Source organism: Microchirus variegatus (genome assembly GCF_963457635.1).
Source record: "Microchirus variegatus genome assembly, chromosome: 10".
In the NCBI taxonomy this organism is placed as follows: Eukaryota; Metazoa; Chordata; class Actinopteri; order Pleuronectiformes; family Soleidae; genus Microchirus; species Microchirus variegatus.
This window is the reverse complement of record NC_139811.1, coordinates 17,978,730-18,005,713: the sequence shown is the minus strand read 5'-3', so window position 1 is coordinate 18,005,713 and position 26,984 is coordinate 17,978,730. Positions and strand designations below refer to the sequence as shown.

The following is a 26,984-nucleotide window of genomic DNA, read 5'->3' as shown; positions in this document are numbered from 1 at the left end:
CGAGAGGGAGAGGCTCGAGGCTCAGAACAGTCCATTTGATGCCAAAACTGCCTACTTTGTGATTGATACTGAGGACATGTATGTCAAAGGCAAACTCGTCAAAAGAGAGGGTGGCAAAGTCACCGTTGATACAATTACAGGAAAGGTAAAATCACATTTTGCAAATGACCACAGAAAGGACAGCCATATATGTGGAGAACAGGTCAAATTATAAAATTGTATTTTATTCCCTATTCAGACTGTGACTGTAAAAGAGGATGAAATTTTTGCCATGAACCCTCCTAAATATGATAAAATGGAAGACATGGCCATGATGACCCACCTTAATGAGCCAGGTGTGCTGTATAACCTCAAAGAGCGTTTTGCATCATGGATGATCTACGTAAGTTTTATTCATATTGGCATTTTCCTGTATCTTTTTTAAAGTCTGTACATAATTCATCCATGTGTCAACCAGCTGTAGTAATGCTTCTCTTTTTGATACTACAGACCTACTCTGGCCTGTTCTGTGTCGTGGTGAACCCCTACAAGTGGCTTCCAGTGTACGATGCTAAGGTTGTTAATGCATACAGAGGCAAGAAGAGGATTGAGGCGCCACCCCACATTTTCTCCATCTCTGACAATGCCTATCAGGCCATGCTCACTGGTAAGATATTTGACCACATCATTTCAGGAGATGCTTGGAAAACAATCTAAGCTACAGCTTTAACTGTATGTGTGCTTGTGTTCTAGATCGTGAGAACCAGTCTATCCTTATCACGTCAGTATTATACAACTTGTCAGGACAATTATTACTACATTAATGGCTATTTTGCTGAGTAAGAATGGATTGTCTTTTAATTCCTCAGTGGAGAATCTGGTGCTGGAAAGACTGTGAACACCAAGCGTGTCATCCAGTACTTTGCAACAATTGCAGTCACTGGAAAGAAAGAGTCAGCCAGCAAAATGCAGGTAAATTGGTTGTCAGCTAAAAGCATTTGCCATACTTTATGTTTTTGTTTTGTTTAAGTCAACCTACTAATGACTCTATATAGGGTTCACTGGAAGATCAAATCATTGCAGCCAACCCTCTCCTGGAGGCCTATGGTAACGCTAAGACTGTGAGAAATGACAACTCCTCCCGTTTTGTAAGTCGTTATTTTGTGGGAATTTGCATACTGTAACTCTCTATAACGCTGTTTGTAATAAACAATAAACAAACAATATATTTTCTGATGAATGTTTAGGGTAAATTCATCAGAATTCACTTTGGCTCTTCTGGCAAGCTGTCCTCCGCTGACATTGAAACATGTGAGTGTCAGTTTTGTTTCATGATGAAGACAAATATGTCTTGCGTTGGTTAATACACACAAAAAATCATTCAATTACTTACAGATCTGCTGGAGAAATCCCGTGTCACCTTCCAGTTGTCTGCTGAGAGGAGTTACCATATCTTCTATCAGCTGATGACTGGCCACAAGCCTGAGGTTCTGGGTATGCTATAATAAACAAATATAAAATAAAAAATATAAAATAAAAGTAGTAGTAAATACTCACTTGTGCATTTCCTCTACTTTCTTCCAGAGGCACTTCTGATCACCACCAACCCCTATGACTATCCAATGATCAGTCAGGGTGAAATCAGTGTCAAAAGCATCAATGATGTGGATGAGTTCATGGCAACAGATGTAAGTTGATCATTGATTGAATAATATCGGATGAGTGTCAGAATAAGTGGCTGTGTGAGAAGATGTGTGGTGCTTTGAATTGCAGGCTGCCATTGACATCTTGGGATTCACTGCAGAGGAAAAGATGGGTATGTACAAGCTGACTGGTGCTGTGACACATCATGGAAACATGAAATTCAAACAGAAGCAGCGTGAGGAGCAGGCTGAACCTGATGGCAATGAGGGTAAATCTTGAAAAACAATATAAACAAATGACACACATTATTCCAAACATGGCACATTTCAATTATTTTAACATTTGTCTTTCCATCAGTGGCTGACAAAATCGCTTACCTCATGGGCCTGAACTCAGCTGATATGCAGAAAGCTCTGTGTTACCCAAGAGTCAAGGTCGGAAATGAGATGGTGACCAAAGGTCAGACCGTCCCACAGGTACGAAGACAGAGGAAAGCTCAGATGTCTATAACTCAAGGACAATAGAACAATAAACTAAAATGCTGCTCTTTTTTTCCAGGTCAATAATTCTACCATGGCTCTGTGCAAGTCTGTTTATGAGAAAATGTTCTTGTGGATGGTCATCCGTATCAATGAGATGCTGGACACAAGACAGCCAAGATCTTTCTTCATTGGAGTGTTGGATATCGCTGGATTCGAGATCTTTGATGCAAGTATTCATTATTTGAACACTTTAGTCGCATTTCAAGTGATTGTTTTTGTGTTGGTCACTTAAATATACCGTGTATATGTATATATTTATATTTATATATATTTTGAAATACAGTACAACAGCTTGGAGCAACTCTGCATCAACTTTACCAATGAGAAACTGCAGCAGTTTTTCAACCACCACATGTTTGTCCTGGAGCAAGAGGAGTACAAGAAAGAAGGCATTGATTGGGAGTTTATTGACTTTGGTATGGACTTGGCTGCCTGCATTGAGCTGATTGAGAAGGTAAGACAGTCAGGCAAAACCGAAATCTTGTTTTCTGAGAGGAAGGGGAAATGTTAATTATCTGTAATACATCATTACCTTTCAGCCAATGGGCATCTTCTCCATCCTTGAAGAGGAGTGCATGTTCCCTAAGGCAACAGACACTTCTTTCAAGAACAAGCTTTATGATCAGCATCTTGGCAAAACCAAGGCCTTTGAAAAGCCAAAGCCTGGAAAGGGCAAGGCTGAGGCTCACTTCTCCCTGGTTCACTATGCTGGTACCGTGGACTACAACATCTCTGGCTGGCTGGACAAGAACAAGGACCCCCTGAACGATTCAGTGGTTCAGCTTTACCAGAAGTCTTCAAACAAACTGCTGGCTATGCTGTATGCATCACATTCTGGATCTGATGGTATGAAGAAAAAGAAAATACTATAACTACAGTACAGTATGGCAATGCATTACTCAAATGTATATGTGGTTTCCTTTAGGAAATAAACCTCAGCAGTGGAAGTTATATATTAAATCATATATATTTTTGTCTGTTGTATCACAGATGCTTCTGGTGGTGGCAAAAAGGGTGGAAAGAAGAAGGGTGCCTCCTTCCAGACTGTGTCTGCTCTTTTCAGGGTGTGTTTAAACATCCTCATAATATCAAGATTATGATGAATTTTAATCAGATTGGTTTACTTTATGTCATAAACCTTTGCTCAAATGATAATCATTTTGTCTTCCAGGAGAACTTAGGCAAGCTGATGACCAACTTGAGGAGCACTCACCCTCACTTTGTGCGTTGCCTGATTCCCAATGAAACAAAAACTCCAGGTAAGAATCCCATAATCCTACTTATTGTATTTTATGTTATATACTGCGACACAAAAATATTTAAATTATAAATAAATATGTATTCTCAGGCCGTATGGAGAACTTTTTGGTCATCCACCAGCTGAGGTGTAACGGTGTGTTGGAGGGCATCAGAATCTGCAGAAAGGGCTTCCCCAGCAGAATCCTCTATGGTGACTTTAAGCAGAGGTGATTTTCATAACGAACAATTCAGTTGAGAGACCCAAGACCAGTTAGTGAAGGGATATAACTGACACAATTCTCTTGTAGATACAAAGTTCTGAATGCCAGTGTCATCCCTGAGGGACAGTTCATTGATAACAAGAAAGCTTCAGAGAAGCTGCTGGGCTCCATTGATGTGGACCACACTCAGTACAAGTTTGGGCACACAAAGGTACACATCTATGAACAGTATTCATAGCTGCTGCTGGTGTATGTACATTATGTGTCATATCATGATTTACTGATGAATGTTTCCTTTATTTCGCAACAAGGTGTTCTTCAAAGCTGGTCTGCTGGGTACCCTGGAGGAGATGAGAGATGAGAAACTGGCTGAGCTGGTGACCATGACTCAGGCCCTCTGCAGAGGACACCTCATGAGGAAGGAGTTTGTTAAGATGATGGAAAGGAGGTAAGATTATATCTTTCTAAACTGCTCTTTGAATTTTCAAAGTGGTGAATGGAAAACAACACTCGCTTAATTACATGCAAATAAATTCACTTTTTTCAGAGATGCAATCTTCACCATCCAGTACAACGTCCGTTCATTCATGAATGTGAAAAACTGGCCATGGATGCATCTGTACTTCAAGATCAAGCCTCTCCTGAAGAGTGCTGAGACTGAGAAGGAGCTGCAACAGATGAAGGAGAACTACGGGAAAATGCAATCCGACCTGGCTACAGCGCTTGCCAAGAAGAAGGAACTGGAGGAGAAGATGGTGTCACTGTTGCAGGAAAAGAATGACCTACAACTGCAAGTCGCATCTGTAAGTATACAAAAGCATGTGATATCCATGTAAATCATACTGGCATGGAAAACAAGGTGAATGTCTCTACATTTCATCCATCCAAATGTAAAATATGCAAGTGTTCAGTATTTATTCAATATGTTGTTTTGTGTTCCCTCTGTAGGAAGGTGAGAATCTCTCCGATGCTGAAGAAAGGTGTGAAGGGCTCATTAAGAGCAAGATCCAGCTCGAGGCCAAACTCAAAGAGACAACTGAGAGACTGGAGGATGAAGAAGAAATGAATGCGGAATTGACTGCAAAGAAGAGGAAGCTGGAAGATGAGTGCTCTGAGCTGAAGAAGGACATTGATGACTTGGAGCTCACCTTGGCTAAAGTGGAGAAGGAGAAACATGCCACAGAAAACAAGGTTTGAGATTTTAACTCTTAATTGTCATACAGAAACATGCAGACATGTGACGTTATGTATGAGAAATATTTTTTACTTTCCACAACATTTTTAGGTGAAAAATCTGACAGAGGAAATGGCATCTCAAGATGAGACCATTGCCAAGTTGAGCAAAGAGAAGAAAGCCCTCCAAGAGGCCCACCAGCAAACTCTGGATGATCTCCAAGCAGAGGAAGACAAAGTCAACACTCTGTCCAAGGCCAAGATAAAGCTGGAGCAACAAGTGGATGATGTAAGAAACAATTGCTTAGATTTTTCTTTCACTGAAATTTCATGATCCTTGATTTAAAGGTAATGTAAAACCATTATTATTATTGTATAGCTTGAGGGATCACTGGAGCAAGAGAAGAAGCTCCGCATGGACCTTGAGAGAGCCAAGAGGAAGCTGGAGGGTGATCTGAAACTGGCTCAGGAATCCATTATGGATCTGGAGAATGACAAGCAGCAGTCTGATGAGAAGATCAAAAAGTAGGTTTTTGTTTAAGCTTATCAATCATCTTTATGGCATTTAACATTTTACATTCTAACAGCAGAATAAACTGAATGGCTTTTTTTGTTTAATTCCTCATCAAGGAAAGACTTTGATATCAGCCAACTCCTCAGCAAAATTGAGGATGAACAGTCTCTTAGTGTTCAGCTTCAAAAGAAGATCAAGGAACTACAGGTAAAACTATGTTTTCATGAACAGTTGATTCAGTGAAGGCAGAAACATGTGTTCTATTCTATACGTTTTTCTCGATGTTCCTGTCATGAAAACCTAGGCTCGTATTGAGGAGCTGGAGGAGGAAATTGAGGCTGAAAGGGCTGCTAGAGCTAAGGTTGAGAAGCAGAGAGCTGACCTCTCCAGGGAGCTGGAGGAGATCAGTGAGAGGCTTGAAGAAGCTGGAGGAGCAACAGCTGCTCAGATTGAGATGAACAAGAAGCGCGAGGCTGAGTTCCAGAAGCTGCGACGTGACCTTGAAGAGGCAACTCTGCAGCATGAATCCACTGCAGCAGCTCTTCGTAAGAAGCAGGCCGACAGTGTTGCTGAGTTGGGAGAGCAGATCGACAACCTCCAGCGTGTCAAGCAGAAGCTGGAGAAGGAGAAGAGCGAGTACAAGATGGAGATTGATGACCTCTCCAGCAACATGGAGGCTGTTGCTAAAGCTAAGGTGTGCAGTATTTTTGAGGAAGAAAAAAAATCAGGATGATCACATACGTATTTAACAAATATCCACCTTATGATGTCATTTACTTTTTTAATTTCAGGCTAATCTGGAGAAAATGTGCAGAACTCTTGAAGACCAATTAAGTGAAATTAAGACCAAAAATGATGAGAATGTTCGCCAGCTCAGTGATATAAGTGCACAGAGGGCAAGACTGCAAACAGAGAATGGTGTGTATTCAAAGACACTTTGGTGTTTAACACTATGTTAAGGAGATTGGAAGTTTGCAGGGCCCATACCACCACCAGGCAACCTAATATACCTGGAAAATTAAAAGAAAATATGTCTGATAATATGCTCCCCAGCTGCAACCAGTTATTCATACCAACAAAATAAATATGATTTTGCATTTCCTTAGTAATTGTAACTCCATGCCCCTTCCTTTAAGCTTTCTTATGTATAGTAAGTACTTTCAGTGTCCTGTTGTAAAGGAAAATACTTTACACACATATCATATGTGACAAAATCCACTCAAATCCTTTTCTTACCTGTTCATTTAGGTGAATTTACTCGCCAGCTGGAGGAGAAGGACTCTCTTATTTCCCAGCTCACCAGAGGCAAACAGGCTTACACCCAGCAGATCGAAGAGCTTAAGAGACACATTGAAGAGGAAGTGAAGGTACATGATTTTACTGTCGATCATTTGAATGATAAGGCAATTATCAGGTAAAGTTATATATGCAAGCCTGGTTAATTAGAACACATGGGGCTAAAGATAGATTCAAACAAATGAGAAGAATAAAGAAGTATTCAAACAAATGTACATCTAAGTAATTATTATTTTAAAAATAATTTTAAATAAAGGAGAAAGGAAACTGGTGGAAACATAATAGAATGAAGGGGGACATTTTATTATTTTGGAAATAAATGTATTATATATCAGACGTAATTAAAAAATGTTCTTGCTTCTAATGATGAATAGGCCAAGAATGCTCTGGCTCACGCTGTTCAGTCTTCCCGCCATGACTGTGATTTGCTGCGAGAGCAGTTTGAGGAGGAGCAGGAGGCAAAGGCTGAGCTGCAGAGGGGAATGTCCAAGGCCAACAGTGAGGTGGCTCAGTGGAGAACCAAGTATGAGACTGATGCCATCCAGCGCACAGAGGAGCTAGAGGAGGCCAAGTACTTGAATCTTTTTATATATACATTATATTTATACCTAAACTGTTTTTGCATAAGTAAATACCATTCTTCTTCATGACAGGAAAAAGCTTGCCCAGCGTCTGCAGGATGCTGAGGAATCCATTGAGGCTGTTAACTCCAAGTGTGCCTCTCTGGAGAAGACCAAGCAGAGGCTGCAGGGTGAGGTTGAGGACCTCATGATTGATGTGGAGAGAGCTAATTCTATGGCTGCCAACCTTGACAAGAAGCAGAGGAACTTTGATAAGGTAATACATCTATGCTGTAAATCAAAGACGATTTCCAACTTTTTATTGATGGCTCATCATTTAACCAACCTATCAACATCCAGGTCCTTGCAGAGTGGAAACAAAAGTACGAGGAGAGCCAGTCAGAGCTGGAAGGATCCCAGAAGGAGGCTCGATCTCTCAGCACTGAGCTGTTCAAGATGAAGAACTCTTACGAGGAGGCTCTGGATCAGCTGGAGACCATGAAGAGAGAGAACAAGAATCTGCAGCGTATGACAAAAATCATGCACAGTCAATGCAAATATAGAATTTATAACTGGTTGTGAAGAGTAACAATGTTTGTCCTTTTGTATTTGCTGTGTAGAGGAGATCTCAGATCTCACTGAACAAATTGGTGAGACTGGAAAAAGCATCCATGAGCTTGAAAAAGCCAAGAAGTCTGTTGAAAGTGAGAAGGCTGAAATTCAAACTGCCTTAGAGGAGGCAGAGGTATTTCCTCTCACTTTATTCATTTGTTATTGCATAAACTCAATGTGATGCTAATGGTGTTCTGTGACATTAGCAGCTTGACTACTTTAAATAGTATTTTTCTATAATTACAGAGCAGTTATTTGAGATTTGCTTACACTTTTACACATTAATCTTAAAGGGCACACTGGAGCATGAGGAGTCCAAGATTCTCCGTGTTCAGCTTGAGCTCAACCAGGTCAAAGGTGAAGTTGACAGGAAGCTGGCAGAGAAGGATGAGGAGATGGAGCAGATCAAGAGGAACAGCCAGAGGGTGATCGACACCATGCAGAGCACTCTGGATGCTGAGGTCAGGAGCAGGAATGATGCCCTGAGAGTCAAGAAGAAGATGGAGGGAGACCTGAATGAGATGGAGATTCAGCTGAGCCATGCAAACAGACAGGCTTCTGAAGCCCAGAAACAACTGAGGAACGTCCAGGGACAGCTTAAGGTCAGTTTTGTTTGATGGCTTAACTGTTTAAGTGAATGAGAAAGTTATCTCATTGTTTGTTTGTTTGTTTGTTTGTCTTTCATCAGGATGCCCAATTGCACCTTGACGAAGCTCTCAGAGGACAGGAGGACATGAAGGAACAGGTTGCCATGGTGGATCGCAGAAACTGTCTGATGCTGGCTGAGATTGAAGAGCTGCGAGCGGCTCTGGAGCAGACAGAGAGAAGCCGCAAAGTGGCTGAACAGGAGCTGGTTGATGCCAGCGAGCGTGTCGGTCTGCTGCACTCTCAGGTTAGCAGTCAGTCAATAAGCAGAAATGAGTTAAGAGAATCATTAAAAGTATTACATTAAACAACATTTTTCCTCAAACATACAGAACACCAGTCTTCTGAACACCAAGAAGAAGCTGGAGTCTGACCTGGTCCAGGTTCAGGGTGAAGTAGATGATGCCGTTCAGGAAGCAAGAAATGCTGAGGAGAAGGCCAAAAAGGCTATCACTGATGTGAGTGTACATTTGGAATAACAGCTGACTCTTATATGCTTTTTTCCAAAAGAAAATGGATCGTCATATGGAATGGAATATGTGTCATTACATGATTCTGTTATTATCTTCTTCTCATCTCTCTTTATTTTATCATTTCAGTCAACTACATGCAGATACAATAACAAGTGAATTCTTGATTAAAATTAATCAGAGGCTATCAATCAATACAGGCTGCCATGATGGCCGAGGAGTTGAAGAAGGAGCAGGACACAAGTGCTCACCTGGAGAGGATGAAGAAGAACTTGGAGGTCACAGTCAAGGACCTGCAGCATCGTCTGGATGAGGCTGAGAACCTCGCCATGAAGGGTGGCAAGAAGCAGCTCCAGAAACTGGAGTCCAGGGTATGAGCTTTATATGAAGTCTCAGAGATAACTTTAAGAAATAAAATTTCAATTGTATCAAATTTGATGGTTGTTTTGCGTATAATTATATTACAGGTGCGTGAGCTCGAGGTAGAAGTTGAAGGTGAGCAGAGACGCGGAGCTGATGCTATTAAAGGAGTTCGCAAGTATGAGAGGAGAGTGAAGGAGCTGACATACCAGGTAAGCATCATTTTATTTAAAAAGCACTTTTTTTTCATAACATTTCGATTCTGCCTTCGCATTTCATAAGTGACAATTTCCTATCTGTACAGACCGAGGAGGACAAGAAAAATGTGAGCAGACTTCAAGACCTGGTGGACAAGCTGCAGCTCAAAGTCAAAGCTTACAAGAGACAATCTGAGGAGGCTGTGAGTCAAATAATATAATATTTACATGACCAAACGTTTAGAGTGTATTGTCGATGAAAAACTAATAAACAAAACTGTAAATTCTCCACAGGAGGAGCAGGCCAATACTCACATGTCCAGGCTCAGGAAGGTTCAGCATGAGCTGGAAGAGGCTCAGGAGCGTGCCGACATCTCCGAGTCCCAGGTCAACAAGCTGAGAGCCAAGAGCCGTGATGTTGGAAAGGTAACTTCCTTATTCTTACATGCACACACCCAGTGCTCTGCTGGGATTCTGTTGCTGCTGCTATATTACTGTATAATTATTTGTCAATCACTTTATTATAACACATCCAGAAATTACGGGAAACATGTATACAGGTTTATAATAACTAATTCCTCAGAAAGAAAATGCTTCTCCAACAATAGCATGACCCAGGCGCTCTTGTGTTTTACCCAACTATTTTATTCTCTGTTGAGAAAAAGGTTAATTACACCAGACTTGTTCAAAACATAATATATATGCAATTGTAATATTGTTATTCAATTTTCCACCAGTATTGTAATCCTGTTGATGTTCTGCCCCTAAATAGCAATTCTCTTCATTTCAGGGAAGTGACTCTGCTGAATAAGATGCAGCTGTTCCAGTGGGGGCCTTTCAACTGACGTCATACAATAAGAGCAGCTGAGAATTTCCCTCTGTAAATCTTCAATAAATGTTGAAAACAATTTAGGGGTTTTGTTTTCCTTGTTTTCCTGTTTTTCTTTTTTAGTGTTATCGATTTTTTTTTGATTATTGCAGTTTGCCAAGGGCGTAATAACAGTCAGAACTTACTAGTACTAGTATTAGACTAGTATTTACCTTAGAAAAGGCAAAGAAATTAGTGATAAATATGAGTCACAATTAACTGTCAAATATAAACAAGGTTACACTATACTTGCAGTAAAACATTGAAATTAGTGAGGGCAAATAAAAACTACAAATTTAATATTATGATTATTATTGAATCCTTTGTGTTTCAAGCCAGTTTCCAATACCTCACATTTAATCTTCGTTGTTTTCTTCGATAGATAATTTACATAGTTGCATACTTGCTTATTTGCCACTATCTTTCTTCTCTTTCTTTCCACCGCCCTTTCCCTTCCCTTGGTCTACCTTTTCCTTCCCCTTTCCAGGGCTCCCTTTATACTTTTGTCCTCCTTGAACCATCCCTTTCTGCAGCTGCTCTGTTTGAATCTTCTCAATCAGAGGTACGCAGTCTTCGAGTGGACTGGTAGAGTTGGCCACAAGCTTCTCCTGTTTATGTGGGCTTGAGGATCTGGTTGCTACTGGGGTAGGAGACGATGTTCTTGAATTGGGTTTCCTGGGACTTCCACAGCTTGGAGAGTGATTCTTTGACTTAACATCCTCTTTTGGGACAAGGTTTAAGTTAAAGGACAGAGGTCTTCCAGGTCCTGGACTCAGCGGAATAACAAAGTTATCTCCTGGGGCTCCTAGAGTCAGGTAGACCTCTGGGAACGTGCATGGTTGAACAACATTCTCTGGACCCTTTGACAGATAAAAGGGCCAAATAAGCATTAATGAAGCCACACATCTTTTGATAAAATCTTGGGCAAATACTTCACACAAACTTTAGCACAGCTCACCTGTTGTGGTGTGAAACTCATGGACACCTTCAGTGTTACCTGTAAACAAAAATAATTATTCAATTCACAGTGGTTAACAAATGGCAGTATGCACACCATTCCAAAGACTACTTTTTATTAAATGGTCAGAGCAATTGTATTGTGAGGTGAACACTTTACCTGTGCTGGAAAGTTAACATTCTTCAAGTATTCAGTTTCAGGGCTAAATGAAGCCGATTTGGGCAAAGCGCTGGGAGAGCCAGGCTCTACATTGTTCATTTGGGGTTGAGAGTTTGGTCGGCCCTTCCTTGGTGTTGTTGGTGTACTTTCGGCCACAGTGATTAGTGGGGGACAAGCCTTGCAGAAGAAAAGGTAAAAAGTAAAATGAGTTGGCAAAAGCATTCCATGATAATAGATGTGTATGATTCCCTACAGAAAGTCCAGATGTGGGTAACTGTTCTTTAGTTCCAGAGTTTAAATCAATGATTGAGATCATAAGTTAATTTAAAGACATGAATTTGTCCTAAAAAAAAAGTACATTTCAGGTAAATTATTCTATAGGAGGAACCCGTGGCTAAGTATGTTTCTGCCTTGAGTTACAGTATTTTATTATACAACTGTGCCTGCTTATGGGAGTGTGACATAAAAATAACGAGGCAATATTCTTCATTTAATGTCAATGCTGTTGTAACTTACATGGATTTCAGCCTTTAGGTTTTCTTTTTGTTCAGAATTATCCCTTATCCCAGGCAAAGTAGTAAGTGAAACACGCTGATCATCTAGACGCCGTGACTGACTGGAAGCAAGCATTTTGAAGAATGCGTCCGCCTCCGCACCTGCTACAGAGAACCAAGAGTTATTTCTGCGACGAGAAGAGAACACATAGCTGACCTTCCGTGTGTTTCTCCTGACCTGTTGTCGCATGGTTGTGCGTGGGCGTGGCAGGTGTACTTCTGCTCGGTTGTAAAGAGCACCGTTGCTCGTCCATTCGTCCACTTTGTGCGTGACTGATCATTTGGAGGAAGTGCTCCTGCTCAGCTTGAGATGCCTCCTAAATGTTTTAAAGGAAGAGAAGCAAATACGTGGGACACAGCTTGATCAACAAAGACTGCTCCTGAAATAATCCAAATGACAATATTGAACACTTTTTGTTAAAAATAGGGAGAATTACGCTCTCTATCAAATGTGCTGAAGAGTAAGAGATCTCACCGGCTGATGTTGGTCAGGTTTGTCCCGGGTTAAGGAGGCAGACCTCTGTGGAGCTTTAGCAGATGTGTCTGCATTGGTCTGGTCTTTGTGCTGAGCAGACGGGGTACCAATATTCTGAAAGATTTGGGGTCCAGAGCATCTCTGTTCATCTATCCTTGACCCCTGTGGTCATACAGTGGGATTCAGTTGAAATGTTGGATTAAGGAGGTGGGGATGTGTTACAAAAACATGTCAAAACTTTATAGAGCAAAAATTATTAAGAAGTTGTTTTTAACATCAGATATTGCAAGTTACTGACCTGCACTTTGGAGACCATGTAACATAAGTAGCTTGCATCCACCTCAGCAGCATTCGATGTTGATGTGGATCCTCCATTCTGTATCCCCGGCAATGAAACTAGAGACGCTCGCTGATCATCGAGCCGTTGGCTTTGAGAGTTGGCCAGCATGGTGAAAAAACCTTCAGAACCTGGACCTGGGAGACAAGAGAAAGAGAAATATATTAGCCTTGACATGTGAACAATTACTATGTTTTTAACATGAGAGTGGATTAATAAAAGCCCTGTGATTGCATCCAAATGAAAAAGGGAATACAGGAAAACAAATACATGTTTAGATTCTAACCTTTAGGAATAGTGCTCTGTTTGGGTTTGTTTTTGGGTGTAGACTGTGGACTGACACTCAAGACACATCGCTGCTCATCCATTCGCCCACGCTGGGAATTAGTCACCAAGTTAAAAAAATCATCTTCTTCATCTGGAGTCAAGACCTAGATGCGATGAATAGAGAATATCTTTAGGTAGTAAATAAATACGTTGAAGTTTAGAATACAAACACAATTGCAAACAAAAACGAATATTGATAAGGCAAACCCTTTGACTTGAGCATACCTGTTTTTGAGATGCTTTCTCCTTACTCTTTGGTCGCTCTATGGCTGAACTGGGACTGAAAGAGGCTGAGCGTGGAGGTCCTGCATCAGACACAGGTTTATCCTTTTTTGGTGAAGAGTGGGTCTCCTTGGTTTGGATTTGAGGTAGCAAGCACCTCTGTTCATCCATTCGAGAACCCTGGAAATGCATTCAATTTAGCAGGATTTTTCATTATTCCACTCTTTACAGTAATGATGGCATGAATGACAAAACAAATCACCACAATTTTTGGTGCCTTAAATTTAATAAAAGAACTAACCTGAACTTTAGAGACCATGTAACACAAGTAGCCGGAATCTCCTGCTGCTGATGTGGCATTTTCTTTCTGTAACCCTGGTAACGACGGAAGAGTCACTCGCTGCTCATCGAGCCGTTGGCTCTGCGTGTTGGCCAAGAGATTAAAAAACTGTTCAGCGTCTGGACCTGGAAAGATTGAATAAAAAAAAAAAACAAGAGAAATAATTCACTTAAAAAACATATTAAGGGACATTTACTGATACTGGATCTGTTGTGAGGAAATTGTAAGTAAGAGGAAAAACACTTCAGGAAATGTTTCAAAAGGCAAAGATTATAAATATGTTTTCATTATTATTCACCCGCATTTAATTTGCTTATAAGCTTTGTGTCTGTGTGTTTGGGTGTGCAGGGAGCACTCTTGCTAGGCTCCAAGGAACAGGACTGATCGTCCATGCGCCCACGCTGTCCATGGCAGATCATACTCATCAACCTTTGTTGTTCATCTGGCAATTCTTCCTATTGGACACAAACAGTGGGATAACAATTTGACCAAAGGATACTTTTGATGACATTACCAAAGTGTAGTGATTAAAAGTGATTGAAGTAGAATAGAACAAACCTTTATGGAATCGTCACACTGAGAGGGTACCTGTAGTTTGGTGACTGGTAACTGTTGTTTCCTGGTTCTGTCTGGAGTACTCTCAGTTACAGAGATGTGGGGTGTCGAGCCGTGATGGTCATCATGCCTATGTTTCTGAGGACACAAGTCGTATTTTGGAGTGAACAGTTTCATGACCACAGTATGATCTTCTCTACAGAGGTCACCATGTTGGACCAACATGTTTTAATAAACAAATTAAGTTTCAATGATAACTGACAGTGACTATAGGTTCTCTGCAACATTCAACTTCACCAATAAATGCTGCCAAATCATACCTATAAGTAAAAGTTATCATCATACCACATGATACACTACAACAGTTCGGGGTCACACAAAAATGTCCTTATTTTTTTTAAACAAAAAAGCACTTTTTTACAATGAATATAACATTAAATGAATCAGAAATACACTCTATACATTGTTGTGGTAAACGACTATTCTAGCTGCAAACGTCTGTTTGTACATGGAATATGTACACAGGTGTATAGAGGCCCATTTCCAGCAACCATCTCTCCAGTGTTCTAATGGTACATTGTGTTTGCTAATCGCGTTAGAAGGCTATTGCATGATTAGAAAACCCATGAGCAATTATGTTAGCACAGCTGAAAACAGTTTTGCTGGTTCTTTGACGAAAGCAAAGTTTGACATTTGGAATAAAAATCATTATTTCTAATCTTGTCAATGTCTTGACTATATTTTCTATTCATTTTGCAACTCTTTTAATCAATGAAAGTGTGGGTTTTAATGGAAAACACAAAACAAATTGTATAGGTGACCCCAAACTTTTGAACAGTAGTGTATCTACTCAGCTTTATGCAACCTTTAGTCTCCTACCTGATAGTTAAGTCCTGGCCGTGACAAATTCATGTCACCGGGGCTTTGTCCCTGCATCTTATCGAAGGTATGGGGAGGCTCCTCATGGTTTAAACCTGAGGAAACACGGGTGAAATAATCAATATTCAATCTACAGAGAGACACATACAGATATAGACGTAATCTAATCAAATACTCTCCTAACCAGCAGGTGTAGTTGTGGCTTGTGCTGGACTCGAGGTGCAAGGCTGTTCATCCATATGCTGTGATATGCTCGTTATTTTGAGGATCTGCTCCTGTTGACGAGATTTCAGTTCCGTTTTCTGTTCAAGATGAGACAAAAGAATAAGCACCAATGATAAAAACAACTGTAGGTGAACTATAATAGGCATCAAAGAAAAATGCAAATATATAACATCAAAATAAGACCAATAATGAAACAAAAATGATTTTCTATATGTATATGTAAAGATCAAAGATAGTATGCAATAACCATAAACAACAACCATACACCAACCTAAAAAGTAAAGAGTATTATGCTACAGACTCACCAGCACGATGTTTGTAGCTTCTGATTTAGATTCCATCACAGTAGTCTCCATCAAAGAAAGTATGCAAAAATTGGAAAAGGTTCCTAAATAAAACTGTGAAGTGGTACAGAATGTTGCACCAATTATTTTCCTGTAATCGGCGAAGAATACATTCAGTAGGTCTCTACTGCTGCATTTTGCAATAAAAATGATTCCAATCGATGCTACTCCAAATGTCTACAGGATACGACTTGGCAAAGGGCTTTTAAATAGAATTAAGTCCCGAGTATTAACCCATTGCCATTAAGACCGCAGCCAGTGTTAACATAACCATCTGTAATCCCAGATGAAAACATAATCCTCAGCATGGAGAGGGATCATCTTTTTCACTGATAGGTGTACATGTTCTGCTTTACACTTCACAAAAGGTTCATGTTTGCTTGAAGCTCCCCAACACTCATTGAATGATAAAAGTTAGACATTCATTTGTTTGTGCTTTGACCTAATTTTAAAGACAGGTCAAATCTACATAACAGTATTTCAATAAAAGGTGAAATTGATATAAGGAAATTAGTCAAAAATCTCAACAGTTGGGACCACGAGTTTTGTTACATATTTAAATAATGAAAGCCTTCTGGAATACAACACACAAGACACAATTTTAAGTGAATGTTATGCTTCTTTAATTACTACTTTTAAACAACACAGAACACCCACCACTTGCTCCCAGCAATATATTAGCATACATGGTTAATGTGCGAGATTTAATGAACAGCAGTTGAGACATTTTGTTGGTAATTAAGTTTCAAAGACGAGAGGGAAAAAGAAAGTCACACTTGATGTCAATACTTCTATTGACTAATGTGTATCAACATTACAAGATTTTAGGTGTGAGATGATCCAGTTTTGTGGAAATTATGCAATTTTTGAGTACAAAATTAGGCAAATATACAGTAACAAAAATAATAATTTGAATGAGAACAGTACAATGATCAATATATTATCTAATTAAATATTTAATACAAATTCAATCAAAGCAGTCTACAGATCTTAAATGACAAAAAACAATAAAACAATGCTCTAAAATTACAAAGAATCATAAATGTTTCCCTTCAGGGCAGGCATCTAAAATTTCTCTTCATGTCTCACTTCAGATATCAGAGATTCTGTGATCTGAAATGAAAGACTAAACCCTTGTTCCAGTGTGCTTCTACCTGTTCAGCATCCAACGATCTAACAATCGGGATTTGGAACTTGGTCCAGACTCTTCAAGTCATTCAGGAAGTTGGTTGGAGTCAGGATGTGAGACGACCCTGTTAAGGAGATGGTAAATAAATTACAAGAAGAAAAAAGACCCTGTATTTCCAGGGGATGCTGGTACAAGAGTCATGGCTGTTTGAACCATGATTACTTACCAATCAGCACTTCCCATTTCCCTTCATTCGCTCGAGTGACTTCATAAGCAGACCGCATCTCTGAGTGTGAAACTCCACCAATGACGAATATAATAAGCCGAGGGCCAGTGCGATATTCTGCTGGAGATTTATTTTTGTGCCATTGTCCAAGACGTGCACTGCTGTAAGAGTCAAAACAATACTTATAAGTAATCAGTAACCAGTTTTAGGGTTTTAAACCAAAATGAATCATTAATTGTATCCAAAAACTTTAAAAGGTGCATTATGTAATAAATCTAAAGCAACTGACCATAAAATCCTCCTAATATGTCACAGACACTCAGGAATAATGTTCATATAACAAACTGAACTCACCAACAACAATAGTACAGACAAAATATTCGCATTAAAAAATATATTTTGCAGACTGCAAATCATGTTTATGTTTTGAAATAAACCAGTCATTGCAGTCAGTAGAGTCTCAGCTGCCGAGCAACTACGGGTTGCCAGTTACGTCTGAAAACCAAACCTAAAAGACCTTGGTATTTTGAATTTGAATGTAGTAACCGTTTTTGGCCACAATGACATGCATATTATTATCCAAATCTGACCCTAACAAATAAATTCTAAAATAAATATATTATTTTTTGGTGGTAACGTGTCTAGAACAGAGAATAGAAAGAGTGTTTTTATTTATATTATTTATATTATAGTGTTGATAGTAATGACTACTCAGCTTTACTTCTGCACTTTATTATAAGAGGAGGTAGACAAGCATTGAAAATTATACAGATTATGACTAAACTGAGGGCCATCAGCATGGTTAGTATAAACACTACCATCATGGTGGGTGGGTATTTCCTGAGGGATTAAAAAAATATGCCAAGCAAAACTGGCTTCATTTCACCCTTTTACCTCCAACCTGTTTTTGTCACAATGTTCTCCAAAAGCTTTTATGTGAAAACATTAATCTGTCTGTGCCCTATTAACATTATGTTGGTAAAGAACAACAAAAACAATTTTTCAATTTCCTTTCGACATTAACAAAGGGACATTTTCTTAGCTTTCTTGAGCTCTAAAGTTAACAACGCTCATACGTATATATATACAAACATATACATATACATATACATATAAATACATATATATATATATATATATATATATATATATATACACACACACACACACACGTATGTATATACACACATATACATATACATATACATATACATATATATACACACACATATATTCCGTTTCCAGCACCCACCTGACTGCTGTCTGGGTTGTATTGATTGGAGCAGGGTCCGAGATAAATGGCCATTGCTTTCTGTCCAGTTTGTCGTCTATGGCACTCTGCAAATCAGATTGACAGGTGTTGAGATCAAAACTGGAAACGTGCCAACTACACCTACAAATCTCAGTCTGGATTTACTACCTCCATGACATCTTTTATGACGGGTGTCCATCTTGAGAGCTGGTAAGTGCTTTCTGTGCGCTCCTTCCGATCTGGCAGCGTTTTCCCAGAATTGCGGCCCTAACGACACATCACAGCGTCAGTCAAAAATGCTGAAGCAGTTTCAAGTAAATATTGAAATGTTCAAAACAAATGTACCTCTGATATTATGTTACAGCCCAGATTCTGCAGGTTGGTTATGATGTTGCTGTCAGGCTGTATGTTAGCATGCTGGATGAGCTTTGCAAGGTTCTCCTCCCCAATGCCTGCATGGATAACCAGACTCTTTGTTTAACAAGACTAAGGGGGAAATAGCCTTTAATATGGCTTAACCATGAAGATTGCTTTATAGATATTATAACAGCCTGTCTGTTCTGCAGGAATACAGTGTTGACAGCCTTTGTTAAGTCTGCCAGTAGTTTCCACTGATGTTGCAAAAATAGCCACAACAACAGCTTGTTGGCAGGCACAAGTAGGCAAACACCTGACACCAGAGCTGAGGGCATTTGCATAGCCAAATACAGTTCTACTGCCTGGTGACATGATAGCAACATTAAATCATCATGAAATAAATTAACCTCTTTTCAAACTACTTAGCACTGTTTTTTAAAATATATATACAATCATATATAATGCAGTACTTTCACGGTTTCTGCCATTCTGTCCTTATCAAGGCTTCCTGTGTTGAAAACCTTTTTTTTTTTTCAATAGAACAAATTGTGACAAGGAAAACACCTTTTTTCTTGTGGAATATGTACAGCAGTATTATGCGGATTTTGTCATAGGTCTCAGTTTCCGTGTTAAGGAGGACAGGAACAATGCTTTTCATGGCGTCTTTCAGCGGTACTCCTTCTGCATTTGCTCCCATCGCCAGGTCCTGTGGGAGACAACCGTGGTTAAATTTTAACCATTACTGGAATCAGAATTAGAACTTCACACTCAAGTCAGTTGACTGCCACCTCGCAGGAACAGTATGTGCTGATAGGTGCTTCTAAACCTCATTCTATTTTTTATCACTTTCTTATCATAGGAATATTGCAAGAGCAGAACAACCACTGCTTAAATGTTCATACTGGCGTTAGAAACACTATACAACACTGTAATTGTGAGCTATATTTATTGAACTTATAGTTTTTTTCCCCTGCATTTTTATTTACTGATTCATTTCTTTTTTAACCTTGTTTTTAGCCCAGTTCAACTCTGCATTGTGGCACCTTGCATTGTTTTTTTTAGTGCTTAGTATGTTCTCTCCCATGTGCAATGTAGTGTTTCCTCATGAACTCTGGACTTTTGTTTTGATGAACAGTTGTAGTGTAGAGTGGTGGAACTGTGGAAACTGAATTGCCCTAAGGGAATAAATAAATAAATAAATAAATAAATAATCTGCATATGTACATAATAAATATTTTATTTCAAGTATTTACTGAACAGGGGCTTCATCTATATGATGGAGTTCAAAACTTATTTCAAAGTGGACAAGGACCAGTTTGGCCTACTTCTTTGGCCCGAGTGTCCAACAACAACAGAACAAACAGATGGGGATGATGCCGCATGTTAACGGCCCCTAACGTTTTTAATTTAAACATTCCATGGCACTGTGTGACCTAGCTTTGAAATACAGCCAAACAGCAGCAGGCCTTATTGTGAGCAACTGAATATAAATCACGGCAAGTAAAGTCCATTTGAGTACAGCACATTATTCCGTTGACAAAATGACTCACTTCCATTTGTGTTGGGTTACCCAAACAATGCAGAACACTTAAATGGCAGCTAACAGAAGAGCTGCTGCTGTTTGGATGAGAGTGTCCATCTTAGAGCCAAAAAAATGGCCCCTGGATTAAAGAGGCAGCTTTCAGACGTGCGGAAAATCCATTAGTGCATTCGAGCGATTCGCTCGTACAAAAAGGCCCCATTAACACTCGCATTTTATAATGCCACAACCATGCATAGCTTCCTGTGTGCTTGTGACTAGACAAATGCAGCAAGCTGCATCCCCTGGAGGAGACAAAGCATGTCTGGCACATATAAACACATCACTGAGACTTCACACTATTCTGAACCATGGCATTATCCCTAGCGCATGGTGATGGAAGGATTTCTACATGACCAAATACTATGAAAGTGTTATTAAAACGCCTTTACATTCATTACATAACAGCTTCTTCGGCATTTCTGTGGATATACGGATGATGATGATGCCCTGTACCAAGCTTCTTACATAATGTTACAGAAATGGATTGCCATTAAAGACAACACTAGACCGTATTGGTCACATCTGAACTTATCCCTGAGAAGCCATACATCACATTAAGGTCACTTAGATTCAGACTGAGAGAAATGGAGTAATTCCCTGTCAAATATGCTCTACATTTCATTTCAGGCACAAGAGACTAGCATCACGTTAGATATAGCCATATAAATGTTGAAATGTTAACTTTATGGGTGAAATGAAAAGGCCAGAGTGTCTGAAAACATTAGTAATATCAGCTGAACACTCAGCAAGAGCACTGACCTGTTCCACTTCACAAAGCTTATCAAGAGAAGACTTGAATTTCTTCATACAAGCTTCAGCCAGGTGCAAATGAGTAGAGTACTGTGAATGACAATATGAAACAATTTGTGTGTTTGATTAATATACACTTCTTCAAAATATCATATTTAAAACATGTTCACCATTTTATCTGAGCAAAAATTACCCGAGAGAAAATTGTCAAGGTAATTTGTTTGGTTCTAATTCTGAATTCTCTTTTTACAGTAGAGCAATTGTTATGGGATGACGCTTCAGCTCACTCACCAAGCTCAGCTCTTTCTGATATTGAGGCATTTTCTTCAACATCTGAGACAGATCTTTTATGTTGGCCTGAAATGAAAAGCATTTTACAAAACTGCACACATACATTAAAAAAAGAGGTGTATGTTATATGTGTTGTACATGTTACATATACACAATATACACAATAACTGAAACACAAGAAGTACTGCACATGAGCCCTCACATTGTCAGTGCACATTCTCTTGCTCTCACAAAAGGTGCGAAGTAGCTCTGTCACTTTCCTGCAACAATAGGTGAGAAAACAATTAGTTATTGTATGCAGGACGACAATATACTGATTATCATCACAAATCAATACAATTCCATTATGCTACACTAAAAACAGGTTGTTTTTTTTGCATAATACCAGGTGAAAGCAATAAACCAGAAATGTATGACACCGAGACTAAATCCTGGGTAGATATGAGAGGTTTAAACATAATTCATGAGGCTGAAACATACTTGGTGACATCTGCTATGTGCATATGTCTGAGCTGCACCCAGAGCTCATCGTCTTCATCCAGTAACACTTCTCTATCTTTTGAATTCCCGATGCCGGTTGTCTGATAACTTTAACAATAAGACAAACACAAGAAGACAGCAAATATGAGCCTGTTAGCATTAAACACACAAAAAGGGCAAAACAAAAAGAGACCTTTTCAAAAAAAAGAAGGTCACTCACGTGTAGATGTCCTGTTTGATATCTAGCAAGTCGTAGACCATGGCCTGGAAAGTCAACTCATGTAGAATAGGTGAGATGGGATCACACCCACGATCAACAATCAGCAGCTGTGATCGGGCCTTATCTGCACCCTAAAAAGAAGGAAACATTTCATTTATTGGATGCTACATAAATATTAGATTTAATTCACAAATGTTTAATATATTATGGTATAGTTAGTTATTTGTATGAATAGTATGAAAAGGGCCTTGATTTAGATTGTGTCCATTTACCATGCAGTGAAAGTTTTGCATCTATACAAGTTCAATAACACTGTCTGTTGCAGCACTCGGCAGCAGTTGCGATTTCAAGGACAGTGAAAGAAAGTATAGAGAGTGATGTGTTGGCAAAAAGGAGATCAGTAATACATGCCTGTTAAGACTCATCTCAGGAGCAGGGAGATGTCAGCTAAGAAAGACAGAAGAAAAGTAGGGAGAAAAAACAAAGATCCAGCATAAAGAAAGAAAATGTGAAGGTAAAGAGCAGCAGAATGCCAGAAAATGAGGATTCCCATATATAGAGAAAAATAATTTAGCTGACGAAAAACCTGCACTATAAGAGCATTTTCACACCTAGAATTTCTAAGTTAAATTTCCAGTGTTTCCCAGTGTTGATGTGGATTGTTTGTGGTAAGAATGTGGTCCATTTTTGAGCCAATTCCAGAAGTGCTCTTAGCTTTCATCTTTAGAAAATGTAACCAATCCTATAAAGAGGCTTCAAAAAATTCATACTCATCTACCAATTTTCCCTGGACTCAAACTGCAGGTGTGAAAATGCCTCAAAATTCAGTTCACCAAAAAAAAAAAAACAGCTTTTGTAAAAGATTGGTCTACATGATCCCTCACCTCTCCCATGCTTGGGTTGTCAGCTTTGTGAGCAATAAGGCGCTGGTGTACTTCCTCAGCCAGTCTGGCATTCTCCTCTGGTCCTCTAGAAGACATCACAACACAATCAGCAAATACATTCAGTAGCAAACACATTCCAGTGTAAGCCAGGCTTTCATACTTTCGGTAACGGATAGCAGGGTACTCTTTTAGAGTGTCACATAGGGTCGCAATCTGCTCGGCCAGATTCTCCATTATTTTGTCTTTTTCTGCACTGGGCTTAGAGCTATAGAAAAGGTGAAATGAGCTTGGGTCATCCAGGGAGAATACCTGCAGATATGAGAAGAAAATTTAGTTTCAGTTTGTCCATATTATATTGGCAACAATGAAGTAACTGTATGCTATAATTGTGAACACCAGGGAAAAAAGGTTACATGCAATATGAAAATGTGGCTCATAGTGATAAATCCACAGAGATAACCCTCTCTCCAGTTCTGATCAGCATACAGGTGCAGCATCATTTAGTTCTTTCATAGTTTTCTTACACTGTAACTCTCTTATCAACCCCATTTCCAACCACAGCAGGATGGAGAAAAAGGAACTGAATGTACACAGAACGCCATACATTTCACAGAGCATTTCAAAGGTATACTGAAAATTAACAGGAATAATTTGGACAATAATCAACATAAAGTTCCGAGTATGGGGAGATCATTCCCTACCTGAGACTCGTAAGGCAGAAAAGCAACGTTGATCTCTTTTAAAGTCTTGATAACCTTGGCAACTCTGGATCTGCCAATCTCAGCAAAGAGACTATCTGGACAAGCTGTAGAAGATAATGCACTTATTTTTAAACTCATTATATTACAAAATAAATTAATAAATAGAATTCACACATTTCCTTGTCTTTCAATGTTGTTTTTACAGAATGTGAACATGAAATGAAAGATACAAAGAAAAACAATATACTGTACAGACACACACATAAAAGTTCTTACTGTCAGTAAAGAAGATGTGTACTGCTTTGTAAGTCAGGGCAGAGTCTTTGAAATCATTAATGAGAGCACGAACAGACTGTAAATGGAAAAAAAAAAGTTTTTGTTGAAAAGGTTAGGAATACAGTTTTAAAAAATGACATAATAGAACTTAATGTAAATAGGCAATGGTTTACCTTCTCAACTGGTGAAATCAAATAAATGGCCTCCAAACTAGAGATGGGCTCTCTACGTTTGTTGATGTCTTCAACAACTAAAAAAAAAAAAAAATTATCTGATCACAATCACATGTGGTGAAATGCTGGAATAAATTTCAGGTGTCATTTAATTTCTATCACATCGGTCAGTCATTGTCAGTATTTTCAACATAGAAAATATTACTTTTATCAAGATGTAATGGGATGAATGAACACATTTAACAGTTATAATAAACAATTTGAATACCTGCTGAAACCACATTCTGTACATTACATAATTATGTCATGATCGTGTGTATACAACTAATCCATAGGATCATGCAAGATCAGAAATCACTTACTGGTCACCCCCTCTGCCAAAATATCAGACATCTTGCAGCAAGAGGACAGAATTCGCATGCTCATATGATCCACAATAAGAACCTAAAGAGGGAAAAAAAAGGTTAGAAATTGTGCATCATAAAAATCCAGGCTTTTTTATTTCTCAGTGAGGAGCTGTTACCTTCCATTCCCCATCCTTCTTCACACTCTTAATGACCCCATTGATGATTTCTGTAGGACAGAAGATAAATATTATATATGATTACAATTGATTCTAATACTAAAACATTTGGTTAGTATTTTCACCAGTGAAACAAATACTTGATAATAATCATTTAAGTTAGAAATCACAAACATTTCCTCTCAATGATGGTAGTGGAGGCATGGTTCAACAAATACTCATACTTCACTACTAATGTTTTTAATAATGCAATAACAAGAAGAAGAGTGAGAGAAAAACAAAGAAAAGGGGAAGCAATATAGAGGTGAAATGTCTTCATGCAACTTCCTTGTTTAATGTAACCACAAATACAGTAGTAACTACCTAAATATATGTGGCTCAAAGTTTCCTTCCATTTTTTGTGAAGAGATGTAAAATACCCATTCATTTTCTCTACAAAGTTGAAGAAACTATCCTCACTGACAACCAACAGTATTTCCATACAGGGAAAACTGATGACAGATTTCACATGACAACAATGCCACACATGAATCACATTAGTGTCAGTTCATTAAAATGAAGTTTCACATTACACAACTCATTCGTGCATTTAGGCTACAATCCTACAAGTTATCAGAACAGAAGAGGCCTCTGAGATGAGAGATTAAACGTCAGACCTGCGAGTTATAGTCTGATCTCTGAATGCTGGGCAGGGTCATGGTTACTTGTATTACCAGTCTCGTACATACCTGAAGATTTCAGCAATTGAGTCAGGGTGTGTTCACAATACACTCCTGCTCTATATGTACAGACAGCAGAGATCTCTTCACCCAGGCGCATAATTATTATTATTATTCTTATGAAACCTCAATTAAGAAAAGAGTAAATTCTCAAATATCCCTTCAACAAAAACATTTCAATGTAAAAGAAATACAAGCATTACAAAACGCTGTTTGTCTTCGCAATGCTATATAACACAATGTATTGATTGTCACTAACGTTAAGGTGCACTTTTGCAGCCTTATTCTATTCTGACGTTAAATATGATGCTATGAATACGAGTTTGCACATTGCAAACACACACCGAGAGATTTAAAAAAAAATATTCTCAGATGTGTTAAATGTTCCTGTTATCAGTTACATAAAAACATCCACGATAAACTGTTTTAACTTTCATTCAGAAGGGGGAAAATCATTATTTATCTATTTAGCATTTATCGCGACAATTATCGGTATTAAGTGACAGTGTTTCGCCGTGATAACACGTTTGGCCTTTCGTGTCCAGCCTTGTTTACAATAAATGTTCCATCGCAGTTTCAGAACTTCCTCTTCGGTTAGCTCGCTGACGTTAGCTTAAAACTTGAACTCTCACAACATTCGCTAACGCAGCGACTCTTTCTCATCTCCTGGTCGTCCTTCATAACGTTTACAACAACAAACCGTCGGTTACCCTCGGAAATGTTGTTATCAGTAACCAACATTGCTTCCCCAGGTGACGTTAGCTGTTTTTAACTGGGACCCGGGCAGGAAGAAACCTCCTGTGGACCGACGTCCCAAGCAGCGTCTTGTGTTGTAAGTTACGCTTCAGTTAATGGCGCTTTAATGGAGTCGCCTTAAGTAAAGTAGCTGTGTATGTTGTATGTAATAATCCTGAGAAAGCAGACATGTTACGGACAATTTCTGACTTACTTTCTCCAACTACCGCCTTCAGTCCACTCGGTGCCATCTTGACAGCAGTGTGCAGGCTAGTCGGTCACTTCCTTGTCAAAGCCTGTATAAGGTTACAGCGAACAGGTTTGGACAGAGAAATACTGCCCCCTGCTGGCTCAGACTACTATTGTAAGAACCCAACATTTGAGATTACCAGGTTGTTATTTTGATCTTGGCATTTTCTGAATATTACACTTTTAGTCAAGATTAAAATGTTTAATCAAATGATTTGTGTGTTCCTCTGTGTGTCTTATTTTATTTATTTGGTGCCATTTGTCATATGTTGCACCTCGTTATTCTTGCCTAGGGTCTGCTTTTTCACACTCCTTGCATTCATGGACCTGTGCCCTGTGGGTCCACTCACAAATCCATCCATATTAAAATCAAGCATCATCACTTGATGAAAATATTATTATGCCTCCTAGAATATACTGTAAGCACTCTCTTGGCAGCGTCTCACATGCCTGCTTTAACTCATCAAATTGAAGAGTATCATTTGATGGAGCTTGGGACAGCCATGTTATCATCTCTTCATTAGGATGGATGAAAGGGTAAGCAGTTTGCAATGCATGACTGTTGTCAGGACACATCCAAGACTTTTCTGAACAAGCCAAGGACAGTCCCCTCAGATACTATTCATACTTGGGAGAGCAGAGATAGCTGTGCAAGTCTGCGGAAGCTCATATCATATTCAAAATGATTCATGAAGTGTTATTTTACTATTCCTGGTCCCAAGCCCGGGATAAATGTGAGGGT

At 39.1% G+C, this 26,984-nt stretch overlaps 2 protein-coding genes and 1 pseudogene across 5 annotated transcripts; 1 reads left to right on the top strand and 2 right to left on the bottom strand.

The window, feature by feature from the left end:
* Positions 1–271: 271 nt before the first annotated feature.
* Positions 272–10,263, top strand: LOC310932526 (myosin heavy chain, fast skeletal muscle-like; annotated as a pseudogene). The gene is made up of 37 exons (XR_014593142.1): positions 272–382; positions 490–646; positions 733–760; positions 849–951; positions 1,035–1,127; positions 1,227–1,290; positions 1,375–1,667; positions 1,753–1,891; positions 1,981–2,099; positions 2,182–2,331; positions 2,449–2,619; positions 2,705–3,011; positions 3,156–3,229; positions 3,337–3,424; positions 3,514–3,631; positions 3,713–3,836; positions 3,937–4,073; positions 4,173–4,428; positions 4,574–4,816; positions 4,911–5,087; positions 5,178–5,323; positions 5,429–5,519; positions 5,617–6,006; positions 6,104–6,230; positions 6,561–6,679; positions 6,983–7,179; positions 7,262–7,445; positions 7,529–7,694; positions 7,789–7,913; positions 8,074–8,382; positions 8,469–8,672; positions 8,758–8,883; positions 9,096–9,266; positions 9,363–9,467; positions 9,560–9,655; positions 9,747–9,878; positions 10,243–10,263. The product of XR_014593142.1 is annotated as a myosin heavy chain, fast skeletal muscle-like (transcript).
* A 365-nt stretch (positions 10,264–10,628) lies between these two features.
* LOC310932662 (uncharacterized protein) lies at positions 10,629–12,872 on the bottom strand. The gene is made up of 7 exons (XM_083895992.1): positions 12,765–12,872; positions 12,467–12,628; positions 12,170–12,308; positions 11,954–12,093; positions 11,438–11,614; positions 11,279–11,317; positions 10,629–11,180 (listed from the first exon to the last, which is right to left on the bottom strand). Exons 1-7 carry the CDS (start codon positions 12,780–12,782, stop codon positions 10,728–10,730), a joined length of 1,128 nt encoding a protein of 375 aa, XP_083752118.1. The 5' UTR covers positions 12,783–12,872; the 3' UTR covers positions 10,629–10,727.
* A 3,447-nt stretch (positions 12,873–16,319) lies between these two features.
* stxbp2 (syntaxin binding protein 2) lies at positions 16,320–26,252 on the bottom strand. 3 transcript variants are annotated; one of them, XM_083897089.1, is made up of 19 exons: positions 26,208–26,252; positions 24,540–24,589; positions 24,379–24,460; positions 24,017–24,093; positions 23,844–23,919; positions 23,568–23,671; positions 23,027–23,175; positions 22,867–22,951; positions 21,983–22,113; positions 21,763–21,870; positions 21,485–21,542; positions 21,283–21,348; positions 21,001–21,081; positions 19,224–19,365; positions 18,648–18,754; positions 18,471–18,569; positions 18,303–18,388; positions 17,051–17,208; positions 16,320–16,948 (listed from the first exon to the last, which is right to left on the bottom strand). In XM_083897089.1, exons 1-19 carry the CDS (start codon positions 26,242–26,244, stop codon positions 16,869–16,871), a joined length of 1,776 nt encoding a protein of 591 aa, XP_083753215.1. In that variant the 5' UTR covers positions 26,245–26,252; the 3' UTR covers positions 16,320–16,868. The 3 variants fall into 3 exon arrangements, with proteins under 3 accessions (XP_083753215.1, XP_083753213.1, XP_083753214.1); XM_083897088.1 differs by having other exon boundaries at positions 16,322–16,948; positions 17,051–17,211; XM_083897087.1 differs by having other exon boundaries at positions 17,051–17,211; positions 22,867–23,175.
* Positions 26,253–26,984: the final 732 nt, after the last annotated feature.

Bases quoted from the DNA above. Each gene is read 5' to 3' on its own strand.
- LOC310932662 (XM_083895992.1), bottom strand. The intron at 12,309-12,466 runs GTGAGATCTCTT...TAAAACATTTAG, and splicing joins AACCTGACCAACATCAGCCG to GAGGCATCTCAAGCTGAGCA. The intron at 12,094-12,169 runs GTCAGGAGAAAC...TCTCTGTAGCAG, and splicing joins GCACAACCATGCGACAACAG to GTGCGGAGGCGGACGCATTC.
- stxbp2 (XM_083897087.1), bottom strand. From the start codon at position 26,244: ATGGCACCGAGTGGACTGAAGGCGGTAGTTGGAGAAA. The intron at 24,590-26,207 runs GTAAGTCAGAAA...TCTGTCCTACAG, and splicing joins GAAGGCGGTAGTTGGAGAAA to AAATCATCAATGGGGTCATT. The intron at 16,949-17,050 runs GTAAGTAATCAT...TCTCCTTAACAG, and splicing joins GAAATGGGAAGTGCTGATTG to GGTCGTCTCACATCCTGACT.